Source organism: Pan troglodytes, chromosome 14, assembly GCF_028858775.2.
Source record: "Pan troglodytes isolate AG18354 chromosome 14, NHGRI_mPanTro3-v2.0_pri, whole genome shotgun sequence".
NCBI classification, from domain to species: Eukaryota; Metazoa; Chordata; class Mammalia; order Primates; family Hominidae; genus Pan; species Pan troglodytes.
In genome coordinates this window covers 119,602,850-119,621,818 of record NC_072412.2, presented here as the reverse complement: position 1 = coordinate 119,621,818, position 18,969 = coordinate 119,602,850, and the positions used below count along the sequence as shown (strand labels likewise).

At 59.6% G+C, this 18,969-nt stretch overlaps 1 protein-coding gene across 6 annotated transcripts in view; it reads left to right on the top strand.

The window, feature by feature from the left end:
* RASA3 (RAS p21 protein activator 3) overlaps positions 1-18,969 on the top strand; it is a 162,455-nt gene that overhangs the window by 126,398 nt on the left and 17,088 nt on the right. For all 6 annotated transcript variants that reach the window (XM_024348421.3, XM_063792389.1, XM_063792388.1 and 3 more), the window contains 11 exons: positions 1,341-1,497; positions 2,008-2,156; positions 2,912-3,026; positions 3,956-4,030; positions 4,974-5,097; positions 6,328-6,434; positions 8,399-8,476; positions 10,382-10,459; positions 11,486-11,559; positions 17,232-17,338; positions 18,301-18,383. In XM_024348421.3, coding sequence (XP_024204189.1) covers positions 1,341-1,497; positions 2,008-2,156; positions 2,912-3,026; positions 3,956-4,030; positions 4,974-5,097; positions 6,328-6,434; positions 8,399-8,476; positions 10,382-10,459; positions 11,486-11,559; positions 17,232-17,338; positions 18,301-18,383 — 1,147 coding nt within the window. The remainder of the gene's footprint in view (positions 1-1,340; positions 1,498-2,007; positions 2,157-2,911; positions 3,027-3,955; positions 4,031-4,973; positions 5,098-6,327; positions 6,435-8,398; positions 8,477-10,381; positions 10,460-11,485; positions 11,560-17,231; positions 17,339-18,300; positions 18,384-18,969) is intronic.

The following is an 18,969-nucleotide window of genomic DNA, read 5'->3' as shown; positions in this document are numbered from 1 at the left end:
TAATGCGTCAGACACAGGCTCCACCCACCTGAGCGGGGGCTAATGCCTTGGACACAGGCTCCACCCACCTGAGGGGGGCTAATGCCTCGGACACAGGCTCTACCCACCTGAGGGGGGCTAATGCCTCGGACACAGGCTCCACCCACCTGACGGGGCTGCTAATGCCTCGGACACAGGCTCCACCCACCTGAGGGGGGCTAATGCCTCGGACACAGGCTCTACCCACCTGAGGGGGGCACCGACGTCTCGGATACAGGCTCCACCCCCCTGACGGGGCTGCTAATGCGTCAGACACAGGCTCCACCCACCTGACGGAGGCTAATGCCTCAGACACAGGCTCTTTCCACCTGAGGGGGGATCTAATGTCTCGGACACAGGCTCCACCTACCTGACGGAGGCTAATGCCTCAGACACAGGCTCCACCCACCTGACAGGGCTGCTAATGTCTCAGACACAGGGTCCACCAACCTGACGGAGGCTAATGCCTCAGACACAGGCTCCACCCACCTGAAGGAGGCTAATGCCTCAGACACAGGCTCCACCCACCTGAAGGAGGCTAATGCCTCAGACACAGGCTCTTTCCACCTGAGGGGGGATCTAATGTCTCGGACACAGGCTCCACCTACCTGACCGGGCTGCTAATGCCGCAGACAGGCTCCACCCACCTGATGGGGGCTAATGCCTTGGACACAGGCTCCACCCACCTTATGGGGGCTAATGCCTTGGACACAGGCTCCACCCACCTGATGGGGGCGGGGCCTCGGACACAGGCTCCACCCACCTGAGAGCTTAGACTCCCTGGCCCACAAATGAGAGCAGAAGAGGGCTCCTGGGTGACTGCATGGGGTAGAACCAAAGATGGAAGAATGTCCGGGCAGGAAACGTCTCTTACAATGACCAGGTGCCCAGGTGGCCTGCCAGGCTTACCAGCCCAAGGCCCCCACCCTGTGACATCAGGAGCCACGGCACGCTTTGGTTGAAATAATTTTCATTTCCACCTGCTGCTGACACTGCTGGGTGTGGGTCTTAGGGCGGGTCACTGACCACTTCTGCGCCGGTTCCCGGAAACCCGTTCCCGCCATGTTCCACCCCCTATCCCCCTCCGCCTTTCCCCCCCTGACTCCTGCGCCTTTGGCTCCAACACTTGCCTCCTGGGGATCCCCAGTGACCAGCCCTGCCGGGGGTCTTTGGTGGGGAGTCCCCAGGGGCTGCACTCTGAGGGGTCCTACAGGATCACCCTCCTGACCAGTCGACCTCAAGCAGGCAGCTGGGCTTCCCTGAGAGCTGCTCCTTGGCAGATGCAGCCTCATGCCTCCCCTCCATGTGTCCCTCCCACCCAGGTACTTCCTCCAGCCCCGGGACAATGGTAGCAAGAGCCTAAAGCCAGATGACCTGGGCTCCCTGCGGCTGAACGTGGTATACACGGAAGACCACGTGTTTTCTTCTGACTATTACAGCCCTCTGCGGGACCTGCTGTTGAAGTCTGCGGATGTGGAGGTGCTTGTCCACGCCGTGGCCCGTGGGTGTGGGCAGGAGGTGCCACCTGCCTGGGGCCCCACCCTACACCCGGGCCCACCCCAGAGGGCACCTTCTCCCTGAGGGGGCCTTTCCCACGCCTCCCAGCCTGGCCTGTTTCCCATCCAGATGCCTGGACCCCTTTGCTGGGGGCACTGGTCCGTCGACAGTTAGAGCCGTGGGAGCCTGGTGATGCTAAGGACTCCCCGGGTTGTTCGAGGGGGACCCCATCATCAGAGTCCCTCTGCCGGCTCAGGGGCCCTAGAGCTGGCTGCATTTGGGGGTCACTAGGAGGAGGTGCAGATGCCCCTCCAAGGGTCCAGCCAAGCAGCAGCAAATGGGAAGTTTGGTGCTTTTGTGAATGTGTGTGTTTCTGTCTCAGCAAAGAGCCGTATCTATTGTGGCTGGAAGTGAGACCCCAGCCAAGATGGGGACAGGCCTCTGGGGGTCCTGCACCCCGGGCCCTGGCACTGACCTCGCCCCTCCCCGCAGCCCGTGTCAGCGTCTGCGGCCCACATCCTGGGCGAGGTTTGCCGGGAGAAGCAGGAGGCGGCCGTCCCGCTGGTGCGGCTCTTCCTACACTATGGCAGGGTGGTGCCCTTCATCAGTGCCATCGCCAGCGCGGAGGTGAAGCGTACCCAGTGAGTGCCCACCCTGCCCCGGGGGAGAGCGGCCTGGACCAGCTACAGGGATGGCAAGGTCGTCGCGGAGAACTGCGCGTCCTGGGGCAGGGCTTGAGGGAATTCAAGGGTCCCTAGAAACCATGTTGCTTCAGGCTTTCTTTCACAGATCCAGTTAATGATTCTTTTTTTTTTTTTTTTGAAAGCCCCATTTGCCTTTGAAATCCCGGATAGAGTGAGTGAATGGGGAGGAGAAACAGCTCCCGGGGCTCGAGGACAGCTCAGGCCCCTCCCTGGGGCACTTTGGGAGCCCACAAAAATGGAGCACAGCTTCCCTCAGGACCTGCCTAGTGCTGTTTCCGGACGCCCTGTTCTAGAAACATCCGGCTGCACCTGCAGCCACTGTAGCTGACAGGAGGGGTTTGCTTCTCTGCTGGTCCTTGGATGCTGCCAGGGTCTGGTGCTCAATTCTCTGCACAGGCACAGGCTGCAGAGGGCGAGAGGACGGGAGGGCGAAGGCCAGCCAGGCTCCTCCTGAGCTGGTGGCCACGCAGGTAGCCGAATGGTTCCCTCTGGCAGTGTTGACACAGGACGGTTCCATGGCCAGGGCCTCCGAGCACCTGGCCTGGTTGTGCTCCTTGTAAAATGTCAGGAAGCCGACTGATGGGCATGCACTGACCTCACAGCCCACAGGCAGGTGCTCGGGGTCAGGCTCTGCTCCGTCTGCACTTCCGCGTCCCCAGGAGACAAACGCTGTCCCCATCACCATTTCCCAGGGACCCCAACACCATCTTCCGAGGAAACTCACTGGCGTCCAAGTGCATCGACGAGACCATGAAGCTGGCGGGGATGCATTACCTGCACGTCACCCTGAAGCCCGCCATCGAGGAGGTGAGCACGGGGCCGAGAGTCCTCAGCATCACGAGGCGTGGGGAGGATTTCCCCCTACAGAGGGCACTGCACTGGGATCCAGCCAGACCACGAGCTGGGCTTGAATGTCGGCCCCTCCGGCCTCGCCACAGGGATGCTGATTCATTCACTTTTATCAAGAGGATGTTCCCTGTGTACTCCAGAACCTTCCAAATTCTCCCAAATTAAAACTATGCATAAGAAAATCCACCACTCCACTAAGGAGAACATGCAAGAAAAACCTGGCTCTTCCCAGGGAGACCTTCTTTCTCCGCATGTCCTGCAGTCCCCTCTGTCTGGGCCCTGGCTCAGTGGCATGTTTGAGCTGCACGCCCAGTCCTCACCCGACCCTCTGATGCCCGCCAGGCTGTGCCCCCCGTTTATGAGCGGGTTTGTAAACAGGTTCTTTGCAAATGTGAGAAAATTTAACATAGCATTCTGGTTTGCTCTGTGGGCAAAATCATGGCAGCATTTTGAAGTAAAAATATTATTAAAGCCCTGTGAGGCCTAGTCCGTGTGGGCTGGTGCACATCACTCCCGAGAAAGCCCGATTCGTCTGATCGCGGGCGCATCGCTCCCTGAGAGAGCCCGGCTCGTCTGATCACGGCCATGGACTGGGCCCCGTGCCTAGTGTTTGCACCTGACCTCTCACTTGTCCCTCGGCAGCCAGTGACACAGGCCCAGGGTTGCCCCCTTGCAGCCGAGGCTCGGGACGACACCACCCCACGGTGGCCCTGCAGTCCGGCCTCACCGTGCCCCTCCGTGCCAGTGGCCGGGTTCGGGGAGCTGTCGGGGCATTTTCTGGATGAGGCTCAGGGTCTGCATGTCAGCCAGGCCTGAGACCCCTTCCACCCTCCCTGCCTGTGCCCCCGGAACCCACTCACAGAGCCCCGTCTTAAACCTCTCCCCAGATATGCCAGAGCCACAAACCCTGTGAAATCGACCCTGTGAAGTTGAAAGACGGAGAAAACCTCGAAAACAACATGGTAGGTTTTCTTCATGAACCAACCAAAGCCAGTCACCTGCTTGGGGTTTTTCAGCCGGTGGCTGCCTGGAAGCTCTGACTCACCCCGTGACCCCGGTTGGGGTGGGAGCAGGACCAGGCGTGGGGATACCCGCCTCACCCGGCTGCAGTACGCTGGCTGCACTACTGGGAGGCCTCAGCCACCACCTTTGGCCTGGCCTGTGTGCCCGGCTCTGCCCCCTCTGTGGGGTCCGGCCTGCACACCCGGCTCTGCCTCCCCTGGGGGGTCCCGGCCAGCTCTTCCTCCCCTGGAGTGATCCGGTCTGCACACCCAGCTCTGCCCCCTCTGCGGGGTCCGGCCTGCACATCCAGCTCTGCCTCCCCTGGAGGGTCTGCCCTGCACACCCAGCTCTGCCCCCCCTGGACAATCCTGACCAGCTCTGCCTCCGCCCCGGCTCCTCCTTCCCTTGGGCGATGGCTCCTGCCCCTCCCTTTCCCTAGGACAGGATGACCTCCCCGCCTCCCCAGGCTGTCCCCAGAGCTGTGTCCTGCGTTTTAAAACAGCAAAACTCCCTGATGTTGAACTTGCTCCAACATCTTAGTCACTTCACATGATACTTCTTGCAGAGCGTGCTGTTTCGTCATTTCTGTATGTAAATGACAGGACAGAGCTCTTTGCCTTGGGCAGGCACATTCTAGTGAACGTCCATTCCCCACTCAGTAAACGAGGTCGGGGCCGAGCCGGGGAGCCGACGTGGTGCCCGTGTAGTGATTTTCACGTGTGAATTGCCACAGCTCCCAGCACAGATTTCCAGGGAGTGGCTGTTCACACGTGTCTCACTGCCGCAGCTGCTCTGTGCCCGCCCTCAGCCCCTCCCCACGCGCCCCTCCCTGGGCGTGCCCTGGTGCTACACGCATCTGCGGGCAGCCTCGGGAGTGGGTCACAGTGCCGTGTCCCGTTGCAGGAGAACCTACGGCAGTATGTGGACCGCGTCTTCCACGCCATCACCGAGTCTGGGGTGAGCTGCCCGACCGTCATGTGTGACATCTTCTTCTCGCTCCGGGAGGCGGCGGCCAAGCGCTTCCAGGGTGAGTGCCCTGGACACCCTCATGTTGCTGAGAAATGGCCATAGCCCTGTGCAGCGTGACTCCCACCCAGGCAGAACCCCCCGCAACCCTGGCTAGACTAGAACTGCGGGGTCATGAACCCCAGTTCCAATGCTGGATTTTTCCGGGGTTTGTGCCCGGGCCAGTGTTCCCTAGTTCACCACCACAGTGGTCTCCAGGGGACCCCAGCCCTGGAGTTCACAACCGCAGTGGTCTCCGGGGGACCCCAGCCCTGGAGTTCACAAGCACAGTGGTCTCCGGGAGTCCCCAGCCCTGGAGTTCACCTCCACAGTGGTCTCCAGGGGACCCCAGCCCTGGAGATCACCACCGCAGTGGTCTCTAGAGGGTTCTTTCTCCAGGGTTCTTACATCCCAGACAGAGAAAGAGAGACAGACGGAGAGAGAGAGAGAGATGGAGAGAGACAGAGACAGACGGAGAGAGACAGATGGAGAGAGAGACCGAGATGGAGAGAGAGAGAGAGACAGAGAGAGATAGAGACAGAAAGAGAGAGATAGAGACAGGGAGAGAGAGATAGAGACAGGGGGAGAGAGATAGAGACAGGGGGAGAGAGAGAGACAGAGAAAGAGAGACAGACGGAGAGAGAGAGAGGGAGAGACAGATAGGAAGAAGACGGAGAGAGAGAGGGAGAGAGACAGAGAGATGGAGAGAGAGACAGACGGAGAGAAAGAGACAGAGAGAGATGGAGTTAGGGAGAGAGAGAGAGGGAGAGAGACAGAGAGATGGAGAGAGAGAGAGAGCCAGAGACAGACAGAGAGGGGGGGAGAGAGAGAGACAGAGATAGGGAGAGAGACAGGGAGAGGGACAAAGAGGGAGAGAGACAAAGAGATGGAGAGAGAGAGAGACAGATGGGGGGGAGAGAACCAGAGACGGAGAGAGAGAGAGAGACAGAGATAGGGAGAGAGACAGGGAGAGGGACAAAGAGAGGGAGAGAGACAGAGAGATGAGAGAGAGACAGATGGTGAGAGAGGGAGAGAGAGAGATAGGGAGAGAGACAAAGGGGGAGAGACAGAGAGATGGAGAGAGAGAGGGAAACAGAGGGAAACAGAGAGAGGGAGAGAGACAGACACAGGTGGAGATAGATCCAGGACTGTGGCTGGACTTCCCTGCGGACCCTCAGGGGGCCGGGGCATGGTGTCCTCACGAGGCCATTGTGCCCGAGGAAAACGGTCACCCTGCCTCTCTCTCCCGCAGATGACCCGGACGTCAGGTACACTGCAGTGAGCAGTTTCATCTTCCTGAGGTTCTTTGCACCCGCCATTCTCTCCCCCAACCTCTTCCAGCTCACGCCGCACCACACGGTGAGTGACCGGCTGAGGGACCGAGGCTTTCTGAGCTGTCCTGCGATGCCGGCCTGGGTTGGGGCATCTGCGTGGCTGTAGGGGGCCGACCGTGTGGAGTGTGGAATGCGTGGGGAGTGTGTGAGGAATCAGGAGTGAGTGGGGAGTGTGTGTGGAATGAGGAGTGAGTGGGGAGTGTGTGTGGAATGAGGAGTGAGTGGGGAGTGTGTGTGGAATGAGGAGTGAGTGGGGAGTGTGTGTGGAATGAGGAGTGAGTGGGGAGTGTGTGTGGAATGGGGAGTGTTTGTGGAATGAGAAGTGTGTGGAGTGCGTGGACAGTGTGGGGAGTGTGGAAGGCGTGTGGAATGGGGAGTGTGTGTGGAATGAGTGAGTGGGGAGTGTGCGTGGAATGAGTGTGTGTGGAATGGGGAGTGTGTGGAGTGCGTGGACAGTGTGGGGAGTGTGGAAGGCGTGTGGAATGGGGAGTGTGTGTGGAATGAGTGAGTGGGGAGTGTGCGTGGAATGAGTGTGTGTGGAATGGGGAGTGTGTGGAGTGCATGGACAGTGTGGGGAGTGTGGAAGGCGTGTGGAATGGGGAGTGTGTGTGGAATGAGTGAGTGGGGAGTGTGCGTGGAATGAGTGTGTGTGGAATGGGGAGTGTGTGTGGAGTGAGTGGGGAGTGTGCGTGGAATGAGTGTGTGTGGAATGGGGAGTGTGTGTGGAATGCATGGGGAGTGTGTGTAATGAGAGTGGGGAGTGCGTGTGGAATGGGGAGTGTGTGTGGAGTGCGTGGACGGTACGCGGGGAGTGTGGAGTGCATGGGGAGTGTGGAATGCGTGTGGAGTGTGTGGAATGAGGAGTGAGTGGGGAGTGCGTGTGGAATGGGGAGTGTGTGTGGAGTGTGTGGACGGTGCGTGGGGAGTGCTGGTGGATGCCCTGGGTCCTGGAACGTCCTCGTTGCAGGTGGTTCACCGACCTATTTAAGCTGTGTACGTTCTGGGGGAGTCGAGACAATGTCACAAAAGCAGTGGACGGTTTGGCCAGGGTTTTAGCTGCTGGTCACCGCCCTGCTCTCCCCACCTGCCCATCACATATGGAGTATTGATGATCAGCGTATCATCCGTGTATTGAGTCAACAGATTCCTATTCAGCACTGGTTTTCTCCAGGCCCCAATGTGGTTGCTGGGGCCGCAGCTCTCAGGGTATAGGGATCTGGGGTGACCGTGTTGCACGTGCGGGTGGCAGAGCTGGAAGGAGATGGCCAGGGCGAGGGGACGTGAGGGATGGCCCGTTCCCCAGCACTTCTTTTTTTTTGAGACGGAGTCTTGCTCTGTCACCAGGCTGGAGTGCAGTGGTACCATCTCAGCTCACTGCAACCTCTGCCTCCTGGGTTCAAGCAATTCTCGTGCGTCAGCCTCCCTAGTAGCTTGGATTACAGACGTGCACCACCACGCCCAGCTAATTTTGTATTTTTATTAGAGATGGGGTTTTACCATGTTGGCCAGGCTGGTCTCAAACTCCTGACCTCAAGTCATCTACCTGCCTTGGCCTCCCGAAGTGCTGGATTACAGGTGTGAGCCACCAAGCCCAGCCCCCAGCACTTCTGAGTTGAACCTTCAAACCCTGTGAAGGCTGAGATGAGCCCCAGGCAGGGCCAGGAGACTCAGCACCCCGAGACTCAGCACCCCAGAGCCATGACCCCACCTGATGCTTTCGACTTTGAGATGCACCCTGCACGCTGGGCCGAGAGGGTGGGTCACCGCGGTGCCGTCGGATGTTGCCTGCGGGATGGTCTCAGCAGCTCCTGAGACTGTGGGACGCCCACCCCCTCCAGTCCCATCTGCGTCACTACCCCTGTTTCTCCGTAGCTCCTGCACAAGCCACAGCAGCTCTGAGGTGACTCCTGCATTTCGTCCCCTCGATCTGGGACAGTCACAGCATTTCTGTGAAGCTGACATAGACCTTTCTTGCTCCCGCCTCCCCAGGACCCCCAGACGTCCAGGACGCTGACATTGATCTCCAAGACCGTTCAGACCCTCGGCAGCCTGTCCAAGTCCAAATCTGTGAGTCCCTCTTCTTCATTTTCTCTTTTTAGGGACAACTGATTCTTTTCTCTCTTCAGAAAATACACGCGAAAAACCTCCCACATTTGAGAGAGTCGTAAGATAAAGATCAAGAATCAAAGCCGGCACCGCATCCTCTCCTGAAGCCCAGGACCTGAGCGTCCCCGTCCCGCTCACCTCTCCCCTCCTAAAGTGAACCCCTTGCCTTTTTCGGGAGCCTGTGGCTCGTCGCCGGCCCCGTGGCAGGAGCAGCATCTGACCTGTCAGGTGTGGGAAGCGGCCGAACGGGCCAGGCAGATGGCCTAACCTGGGGCCTCCTGGGCGTTGCGGTGCTGGAGGCTCCTCCTCACGCAGCCCCCTCCTCCCCTCGTGGCCCCCTCCTCCCCTCGCGGCCACCTCCTCCCCATGCCTTCCCCTCCTCCTCACGCAGCCCCCTCCTCCCCACACGGCCCCCTCCTCCCCACACGGCCCCCTCCTCCCCACACGGCCCCCTCCTCCCCACGCCTTCCCCTCCTACCCACGCGGCCCCCTCCTCCCCTCGCGGCCCCCTCCTCCCCACGCCTTCCCCTCCTCCCCACGCGGCCCCCTCCTCTCCTTACAGCCCCCTCCTCCCCACGCGGCACCTCCTCCTCACATGGCCCCCTCCTCCCCATGCTGCGCCTCCTCCCCTCGCGGCCCCCTCCTCTCCACTTCCCTCCCCACGCAGCCGCCTCCTCCCCACGTGGCGCCTCCTCCACACGCGGCCGCCTCCTCCCAACGTGGTGCTCCCCTCCCCACGCGGCACCCTCCTCCCAGGGCCCCTCTCTCCCTGTGGATATGAACCTCCGTCCTCCATCCTCGTCCCTTCAGACTGGATGTGGTGCCGCCAGGTCGGGAGTCCCTCAAGCATCTGCCCCGTTTCCCCCAAGAGCAACTTGTGTGTTTGAGAGGGTCAGAGCTGACGTTTGAGGCGTCCCGGGGGCAGTGCTCGTGGTGAGGCCCAAGGCTGTCTCTGCAGGGGCCTGGCCAGGGCAGTTCGATGCCTTCGGGCCCCCTCGGGGCTCTGTCTGGAGAGGGCTAGGCCGTGGTGCACAGATGCCCAGGCCTCCTGGTTCCCTGTTCTTGGTGGGGCCCAGGTAGAAATGAGGGCTTTGGGGAGCAGAGGCCCCCACTGGAGGAGCAGCCCGCTTGGGGCAAACGCTGGGTTTCTCTGAGTCCGAGTGAGTAAAAGATGTGCCACACTCGCAGGCAGGCCGAGGTGCGCTGACCACTCTTTCCCACCAGCCAGGCCCTGCGCTGTGGGCTGGAAACTCCGTAACAGGCACTTGTGCCTCCTCCGAGGTCTGCACCAAACCCACCTCATTTCACAGCCAGGGAACTGTGCAGTGACCTCAGTGTGGAAACAACAGGAACTTGGGGTCGAGCCTCAGGAATGGTGGCTGCAAAGGCCCCCCCGAATCCCTGGGTGCCTCCACTTCCCCATGTGATGGAGGTCCCTGCCCCCTCTTCCCACCTCAGAGCGGCCCTTATGCCCCACAGGCGAGAGATGGGCATGGGGGCTCTGGGACCCTGGCCTATGACTGCAGGTTCCCAGGCAGCCACATCTGGGCCCCAGTGTACCTCTTCATGAGCCTGGGACCCAGGTGTGACGGACGGCCCGGGGCCGGGACGGAGTCACTGATGCCAAAGGGTGCTTGGAGACCTCGCGGGCACTGGCAGGTCTGATGGTCTTCGTTGACGCCTGAGCAATTTATGTGATTTGTCCTCCGGGCAGCCCTGCGGGCTCTCACTTGCCCGGTAACACCGGGTTCTTCGCCTGTTTATCGTCATTTAGGCTTGGACAGTTCCTGCCTCTAGCTTTTTCGGACTTGGGCCGTGAGCCGAGGTACTTCGGGCTGTCCTCAAGTGATCTCCGTTTCATTTTAGGCGAGTTTTAAGGAGTCCTACATGGCTACATTTTATGAATTCTTCAATGAGCAGAAATATGCTGATGCGGTGAAGAATGTAAGTATCGACTCACCCTCCGACCGCCTGTGCCGCGCCCAGGAGACAGAGTTCTCTTTTAAAATTGAGATAGAACCCACATGACACAGACTTGGCCATTAGCGAGTTTAAACAATAAAGGCATTCGGTGCATTCACAGCGCTGCCCAGACAGCCCTGACCCGAGTCCTGGGACACCTCCTTCTCCCGCAGTTGGTAAACTCTTTGGTGTGACTGCCTTTGGGGCCAAAACGGGGCCCTCGCCCATCTTGTTCTGTGTCTGAGCCCCCCGAATGAGGGCGCGTCCCACCTCAGTGTGTGTGGTGGCCGGACTCACTCTAGGCTGCAGTCGTGGAGCCCTGGGGCCGCAGACTCAGTGTCAGGAACGCGGTGCGTGGGGAACGTCCAGACTGCAGGGCTCTGCTCCTCCCCACAGTCAGGAACGCGGTGCGTGGGGAACGTCCAGACCGCAGGGCTCTGCTCCTCCCCACAGTCAGGAACGCGGTGCGTGGGGAACGTCCAGACCGCAGGGCTCTGCTCCTCCCCACAGTCAGGAACGCGGTGCGTGGGGAACATCCAGACCGCACGGCTCTGCTCCTCCCCACAGTCAGGAATGCAGTGTGTGGGGGGAACCTCCAGACCGCACGGCTCTGCTCCTCCCCACAGTCAGGAACGCGGTGCGTGGGGAACATCCAGGCCCCAGGGCTCTGCTTCTCCCCACAGTCAGGGACGCCTGAGCCTCCTCACTACCGGGACCCAGATTCCCCGCTTAGAGTCACCCCTGGGTGGCCTCTGGAGATGCAGGTTGATCCCCAGGTGTTGCCTGAGCCCGGCCTCTCACCTGAGATCTCCGTGGCAGTGCCGGGGCTGGGGTGGCACAGTGGGGAGTAGAGGCCCCACAGCCCTCGGGGAAGGACTCACTTGCCCAGATTCTGTCTCCACTGGTATTACAAAAGAGGCAGTAGCCGCCGACGCTGTTGTTATACAGAGAGCCGTGCACGTCAGATGTGTGGCTTCCTCCCGGTGACCTGATTTCTTCCCACTTTAGTTCTTGGATCTGATTTCGTCCTCGGGGAGAAGAGACCCCAAGAGTGTTGAGCAGCCCATCGTGCTTAAAGAAGGGTAAGGAGGGTAAGGTGGCGTCTGGCAGGGCAGGAGGGGAGAAGGGTAAGGTGGCGTCCGGCAGGGCAGGAGGGGAGAAGGGTAAGGTGGCGTCCAGCAGGGCAGGAGGGGGGAGAAGGGTAATGTGGTGTCTGGCAGGGCAGGAGGGGAGAAGGGTAAGGTGGCATCCGGCAGGGCAGGAGGGGAGAAGGGTAAGGTGGCGTCCGGCAGGGCAGGAGGGGAGAAGGGTAAGGTGGTGTCCGGCAGGGCAGGAGGGGAGAAGGGTAAGGTGGCGTCCGGCAGGGCAGGAGGGGAGAAGGGTAAGGTGGTGTCCGGCAGGGCAGGAGGGGAGAGAAGGGTAAGGTGGCGTCCGGCAGGGCAGGAGGGGAGAAGGGTAAGGTGGCGTCCGGCAGGGCAGGAGGGGAGAAGGGTAAGGTGGCGTCCGGCAGGGCAGGAGGGGAGAAGGGTAAGGTGGCGTCCAGCAGGGCAGGAGGGGGGAGAAGGGTAATGTGGTGTCCGGCAGGGCAGGAGGGGAGAAGGGTAAGGTGGCATCCGGCAGGGCAGGAGGGGAGAAGGGTAAGGTGGTGTCCGGCAGGGCAGGAGGGGAGAAGGATAAGGTGGTGTCCGGCAGGGCAGGAGGGGAGAAGGGTAAGGTGGCGTCCGGCAGGGCCGGAGGGGAGAAAGGGATGGGGGCCCGCAGTCCCCGGAGCACCCAGCACATTCCGGAAGATTCCCTAGTCGGGGGCAGCCTCCTGCCTTGCTGGCCAGCAGCCTTGTGATTTCTGTACCACTGGCCGTTTCGTCCACACCCGCACTTGGGGCCGGCCTTCCCTCCAGGCTCCCGAGGGCTCTTTGGTCAGGGAACCAGAGTCAGAGGGGACGGCCCTGGGAGTCTGGCCCCTGTGCCTTCAGCCTGGGACCCCTCTGCCGCCTTCTCGGTGACCTTGGAGGGGGACGTCTGTGTCCCACAGCCACCCCGTGTTTCTGACACAGGCCTGTCCTCCCTCGACCTCTACCCAGAGGCCCCTGGAGCATCAGAGCCCATCACCCTTCCTTACATAACTGACACGTCTGCCCGTTCCCACCAACCCGGTCCTGTGGCCCGGCTCCCACTCCCACTCGGGGCTTTGCTCTGCCTGCCGTGGCCCATGTTCCTGTATTTTTTATGTGTTTGCCAACATGTCGGGCACAAGTGCAGTTGTATTGGATGGGGCTTCTCGTGAAACCATCACCTGAACGGGCACTTTGTGCCCACTGAGTAATTTCTCATTCCTCTCCCGCTCCCGCCTCCACCCTTCCGAGGCCTCAGTCTGTGATTCCGAATACGTGTCCCAGAGTGCCCCGCCCCTCCGTGTTTATCTCCTATGGACCAGTGAGAACATGGGGCGTTTGGCTTTTCGTCTCTGAGTCATCTCCCTTAAGATAACAACCTCTAGTTCCGTTCACGTTGCTGGAAAACGTAAGATTTCCTTCTTCTTGATGGTGGAGTAGCATGTCGTGGTGTATTTATGCCACGTTTTCTTTATCCAGTCCGTTGGTGGACACGTGGATTCCGTGTCTTTGCTGTTGTGAGTGGTTCAGTGGTAAACGTACCCATGCAGGTGTCTTTTTGGTAATTGCTCTTCCTTTGGGTGGGGCCCAGTGTGGGATTGCTGGATCGAATGGTGGCTCTGCCTTTAGCTCCTTGAGAAATCTCCGTGGGTTTCCTTAAGCGCTAATTTCCATTCCCCACAGCGTGCAAGCGCTCACGTCCTCCACAGCTCTGACAGCGTCTGTCATTTTTCCCTGTTTTATTTGATCCCAGCCATTCTGCCCGGCGTGAGGTGGGTTCAGGTGGCTCCATTCTGCCCGGCGTGAGCTGGGGTCGCAGGCAGCTCCGTTCTGCCTGGCGTGAGCTGGGGTCGCAGGCGGCTCCGTTCTGCCTGGCGTGAGCTGGGGTCGCAGGCGGCTCCGTTCTGCCTGGCGTGAGCTGGGGTCGCAGGCGGCTCTGGTTCTCATTCCTCATGTGATGAGCCACGTTGGGCTTTATATCGTATGCTTGTTGGCCATTTGTCTTCTAAAAAAGGTCTATTCCCCTGTCCTTTGACCACTTTTAAATGTTTTTCTTTTAATTTTAATTTTTTTTTGTTAAGTTGTTTGAGTTCCTTCTAAATTGTGGCTGTTAGTCCCCTGTTGGATCTGTAGTTTGCAAATATCCTCCCATTCTGCAGGTCGTCTGTTTGCTCTGTTGGTTATTTATTTTGCTGTGCAGAAGCTGTTTAGTTTAATTAAGTCCCATTTGTCTATTTTTGTGGATACTCTGTTAGAGCCATCTGCTGAAACCTGGATCATCTCTGGGTCACTGGTGGACCATACCCCAGTGGCATTACTTACATTGCTATTTTTCTTAAAATCACCTTCATTTAACTTAATCATATATTAACCAATAATATTTGCAATACACACATTTCATGTTAGAAATGCAAAATGTTTGTTCTTCGGTGCCATAAGGAAAAATTAGCATTTAGACAAAAAGTGCTTTCAGCGAGGCAATTTTTACTTTCTGCAGAAAGGGTGTCCCTCGCAGAAGGAATAATGGCGGGGGCACACACAGAATAGAGAGACGCCAGAATATTTATTCCTTACGCACGAGGTTCCTATTGTCGTGTCCTGTCCCCATTGCCTGGAGCCGGACCTCACAATCTAAATTAAGACCTGATTGGCTCATAATTTAAAACTGTTTTAAATAGGTAGAAAAATAATAATATGTTTAAATAAGGAAGGGGCATAGGCTGTGAGCTGGGACATGCCTATGAGTACATCTAACACAAATACCTTGGTTAAGGTACAAGGACACAGAAGATATTATGAGCCTGTGGGCACGTCCAACAGCTACACAGGATAGAGCTTAACAAAGAGTTATTAGCACAAAGCAAGGAGGCTTGAAGGAAGTTAGTCTTTAAAAGAAACTATTATTTCTAACACTTATGATTTATTCTTTAACGAGAAGGGAAACTTTGAAGAGGAAACTTTTTACTTTCTACATTTCATAAATTCACAGCTTTCAAAGCAACAGATATTCATCCTGTAATCCCTAAAGCAACACAGGACACTCAGGGCTTGTGTGCCTGATGCCGAGAAGCTGCTGTAGATACAGGTTCAAGGACAGGCGCCTCCCAGGTGCCACCAGCCAGAGGTTCAAGGACAGGCGCCTCCCAGGTGCCACCAGCCAGAGGTTCAAGGACAGGCACCTCCCAGGTGCCACCAGCCAGAGGTTCAAGGACAGGCGCCTCCCAGATGCCCTGGACGCAGCTGAGGCTCCACTAGCTCCTTCCAGCAGCTGCACCACCTGCGACTCACACCAAGGTTTTGGTCCATCAGGCCCTCGAGTTTCCAGCCCCTGGATCAGCCTCTCCTCCGGCACCTCAGCTCTGTCACATCCCCAAACCCAGGGCCACCCTCGGTTGTGCAAGCGTGGGCCGTCCTGGGGCCTCGGTTCTGCCGTCTCAGCCCTTGGTGCCAAGTGTGTCTTGCCATGTTCGTCCATGTGTGGGGGTGGTGATGACCGTGTTTCCTGAGGGCTCACCCTGTGCTGAGATGCTCCCACACCTCTGCCGTCTCTCAGGGCTGTGTGTGTCCTCACCCACTGGGACACAGGACCGGGGACGGGGCCTCTGCAGCGCAGCGTGTGTTTGCTGAGTTGGCCGTGGCTGCGTGGGGCCGAGCTGCTTTCAGCCTGAGGCTTCCGGCTTAGCCGTGGCTCCTGCCTCCCCGTCCCACACGCGCGACGGTCCCGGTTAGAAAACCGACTCCTGGAGAGCCAGGCGCCCAGACCAGAGCTGTGCAGTGAGGAGCCACTGGCTTCTCTCCACTCAGCGCTGCCTCAACCTGGAAACCTGCATATAAAATTCACATGCAGCCTCGTCCACTGAAGGCCCTCAGAAAGTTGGGGTTCTTAAAAAAATCCTAAAGCTGAAAACATTTATAACAAGACTGCTACTCAAATCTAACTGCTACATGGTCCAGAGTCTTCTCAGAGGCGCCCTGTTGCCCTCAAGGAGGCCGGCACGTCGTGGAACTCCCAGTCCCCCCACAACCCCCGTCTGTGTAGGCCCCGCCCTGCGCATCCCACTGGGTCCTGCTGGTCCTCAACAGCCTCCTGGGCTGACTTCCTGCCTGTGAATCCCTGGAGTGAACGGCGTTCGGCATCCACTGGTTGTGAACTGCGCTGTCCTGGCGGCTCCCAGCGGCCCTGCCCTTTTCTCTCTTGAACGGCTCCCGGCGGCTTCTGCACCCTCTGCTGTGCATCCACAGCTCTCTGGCCACATCTGGCTGTGTTGCTGCTCAAAGCCCCTCATTCCGATTTCTGAGTGTGCTTGTCGAGGTGCGTCTCCCCTGCCCACCTCCCCACTCTGTCTCTCCAGCTTGGCTTCTCGTCCTCAGCTTCCACCTCTGTCCTCCAGTCACTCTGTCCGGCCACTTTCTTCTCCTCCAGCTCGGCCGCCGGTTCTGGTCAGGGACCCCTGCCCGGCGATGAAGGCCGAGCCTCAGAGGGCCCTGGGCTGCCGGGAGGGCGTTCGAGGACCCTGCCCAGGGCAAGGCTTGAGGTCCTCCTCGCTGAGGCCTTGCATCCTCGGTGGCCATCCTGTCTCCTGCTCCCCACGTTTCCTGAGGACGTGGCCCAGTGGCGCCTTCTACCACAGCAGGGCTGGCCCTGAGGGGGGCAGGTTTGGTCTGGCAGAGGCGCCGGTGCGTGACTCCCGCACAACACAGGTGTGCGTTTTGTGGGCGTCTGCTGCCTGCCCTGGCCCCAAGCCTGTGGCTGCAGGTCCTCCGAGTGTGGGCGTCTGCTGCCCGCTCTGACCCCGAGCCCACGGCCGCAGGTCCTCCGTGTCGTGTGGGCATCCACTGCCCGCCCTGACCCCGAGCCTGTGGCCATAGGTCCTCTGTGTTGTGTGGGCATCCACTGCCCGCCCTGACCCCAAGCCCGCGGCTGCGGGTCCTCCGTGTGTGAGCGTCCACTGCCCGCCCTGACCCCGAGCCTGCGGCCGCAGGTCCTCTGTGTGTGAGCGTCCACTGCCCGCCCTGACCCCGAGCCTGCGGCCATAGGTCCTCTGTGTGTGAGCACCCACTGCCCGCCCTGACCCCGAGCCCGCGGCTGCAGGTCCTCCGTGTTGTGTGAGCGTCCACTGCCCGCCCTGACCCCGAGCCTGCGGCCGCAGGTCCTCTGTGTGTGAGCGTCCACTGCCCGCCCTGACCCCGAGCCCGCGGCCGCGGGTCCTCCATGTTGTGTGGGCGTCCACTGCCCACCCTGATCCCAGGTCCGCAGCCGCAGGTCCTCCGTGTTGTGTGGGCGTCCGCTGCCCTCCCTGACCCTGAGCCTACGGCCACAGGTCCGCCGTGGGAGCATCGCATTGGCATTTCCAGTGGCAGCACCACTGTTGAAAGTTCAGTGTGGGAGGCAGGAGGGTTGGAGATCTCCTAAAACCTGGTGCCATCACCAACTGGTGACTGAAAGCAGTCAGCGCTCAACTTTTCAAAGGAGAGGCATTGCCTTCCAATTTTAATCTCATCACTCGGAGTAAAATGATAAGATATTGAAAATCCACTGCCTGCCTCAGGTCTCAGAACGCAGAAAGTGGGGGGTGTGGTTTTGCACCTGTGCAGGGAGGCAGCTGAGGCCCGGACCCCGGCCCTGTGTGCTCTTCACACAGGTTCATGATCAAGAGGGCACAAGGACGGAAGCGCTTTGGGATGAAAAATTTTAAGAAGAGATGGTTTCGCTTGACCAACCATGAATTTACCTACCACAAAAGCAAAGGTAAGGAGCAAGGTCGCTTTCCCTGGCTCTTGCTGGAGCGTGCTGGGCCCTGGGACTGAGTCTGCCTTTCAGGGGGAGAGCTGAGGGGAGGAAGGATTCAGTGCTGCGGGCAGAGCCCGGGGCCGCGGTGACCCAGAGCCCTCTGCTTCCGGCTCTCCCTTCAAAGATCCCTGAAGGGGTCTTTCAGACCTGCTGCTGGAAAGTGAGGGAAATCTGCTTCCCCAGAGAACCAGTAAACGCAGAGCTGACCGCATCAGTCAGGTGCTTTTCCGTCCACGTCCCTTCCTCCTCTGGTCGCCTCGTCACGGCCAGGGTGCCGCTCCGCTGAGGTAGACGAGGCTTCCCACTGCCTCCTGCCCCTGGCTGTCAGATCTGCTGGCTCAGATCTAGATTAGGAAATATCGAGCAGTTTCTCCCATGTTCATGTCCCAGAACGGGAACATGTTCTGGGGACAGAGCCTGAGGCCACGGCAGCTGTGAGGATGCGAGGATTGGGCCCAGCCTGGGTGCATGGCAGGGCCAGGTGGGTCCCAGGCTTCCTCAGCCCCCGCACCTGCAGCCTGTCAGTGATTCAGCCATCATCCCCAAGGAGATGAACATGGGGCACCTCCTCCGGCCCAGGGCACCCCAGCAGAGACCCCCAGCTTGCAGAGACCCCCAGCAGAGACCCCCCCCGACAGAGACGCCCCCCCCAGCAGAGACCCTCCTGGCAGAGACCACCCCAACAGAGACCACCCAGCAGAGACCCTCCTGGCAGAGACCCCCCCCAGCAGAAAACCCCCCAGCAGAGACCCCCTGGCAGAGACCCCCCCAGCAGAGACCCCCGGCAGAGACCCCCTGGCAGAGACCCCCCGGTAGAGACCCCCTGGCAGAGACCCCCCCGGCAGAGACCCCTCAGCCCCACCCGGACCCCAGCCGGGACAGCGGGGCCCGCACCCGCCGACAGTCCATCTCTGCTGCAGGGGACCAGCCTCTCTACAGCATTCCCATCGAGAACATCCTGGCAGTGGAGAAGCTGGAGGAGGAGTCTTTCAAAATGAAAAACGTGAGTGTGGGGCCCCCAAGCCTCGCTTTCGGGTTGAGGCCTGGCCAGGTTTTCTCTGCTCTCTTCCTGTGCCTGGCCCTGGGCTCACCCTTCCCCACCCCCTGCACTCCAGGCTTCTCAGAGTCTCCGTGTTACTCGGGTTGTTCACCAGGTGCTGGTGAGTTTGTGTCGGAATCTCGCATCAAAGCAGCCACACTCTGTGTGCCCGGGGTCACCGGGGTGGGGTGGAACCTGCTGGAAGGTGGGGCCTGAGCTGCTTCAGGTGGCGTCCCCCGCAGGGTCCCCAAGGTCAAGGGCCCCTCCGTCAAAGACATCCCAGAAGCAGGCTTGGGACCGTCTGGAATTCCTTTTGGAAGCTTTTTTATTTTGGTATAATTTTGAATTTATAGAAGTTGCACGAGTAGAACAAGTACTTTCCACACACCCTTGACCCAGACCTGTGTGTGGCCTCGTTCCCCGGTCACGCTTGACCCGGACCCACGCGTGGCCTCGTTCCCCGGTCACGCTTGACCCGGACCCACGCGTGGCCTCGTTCCCCGGTCACGCTTGGCCCGGACCCACATGTCGCCTCGTTCCCCGGTCACAC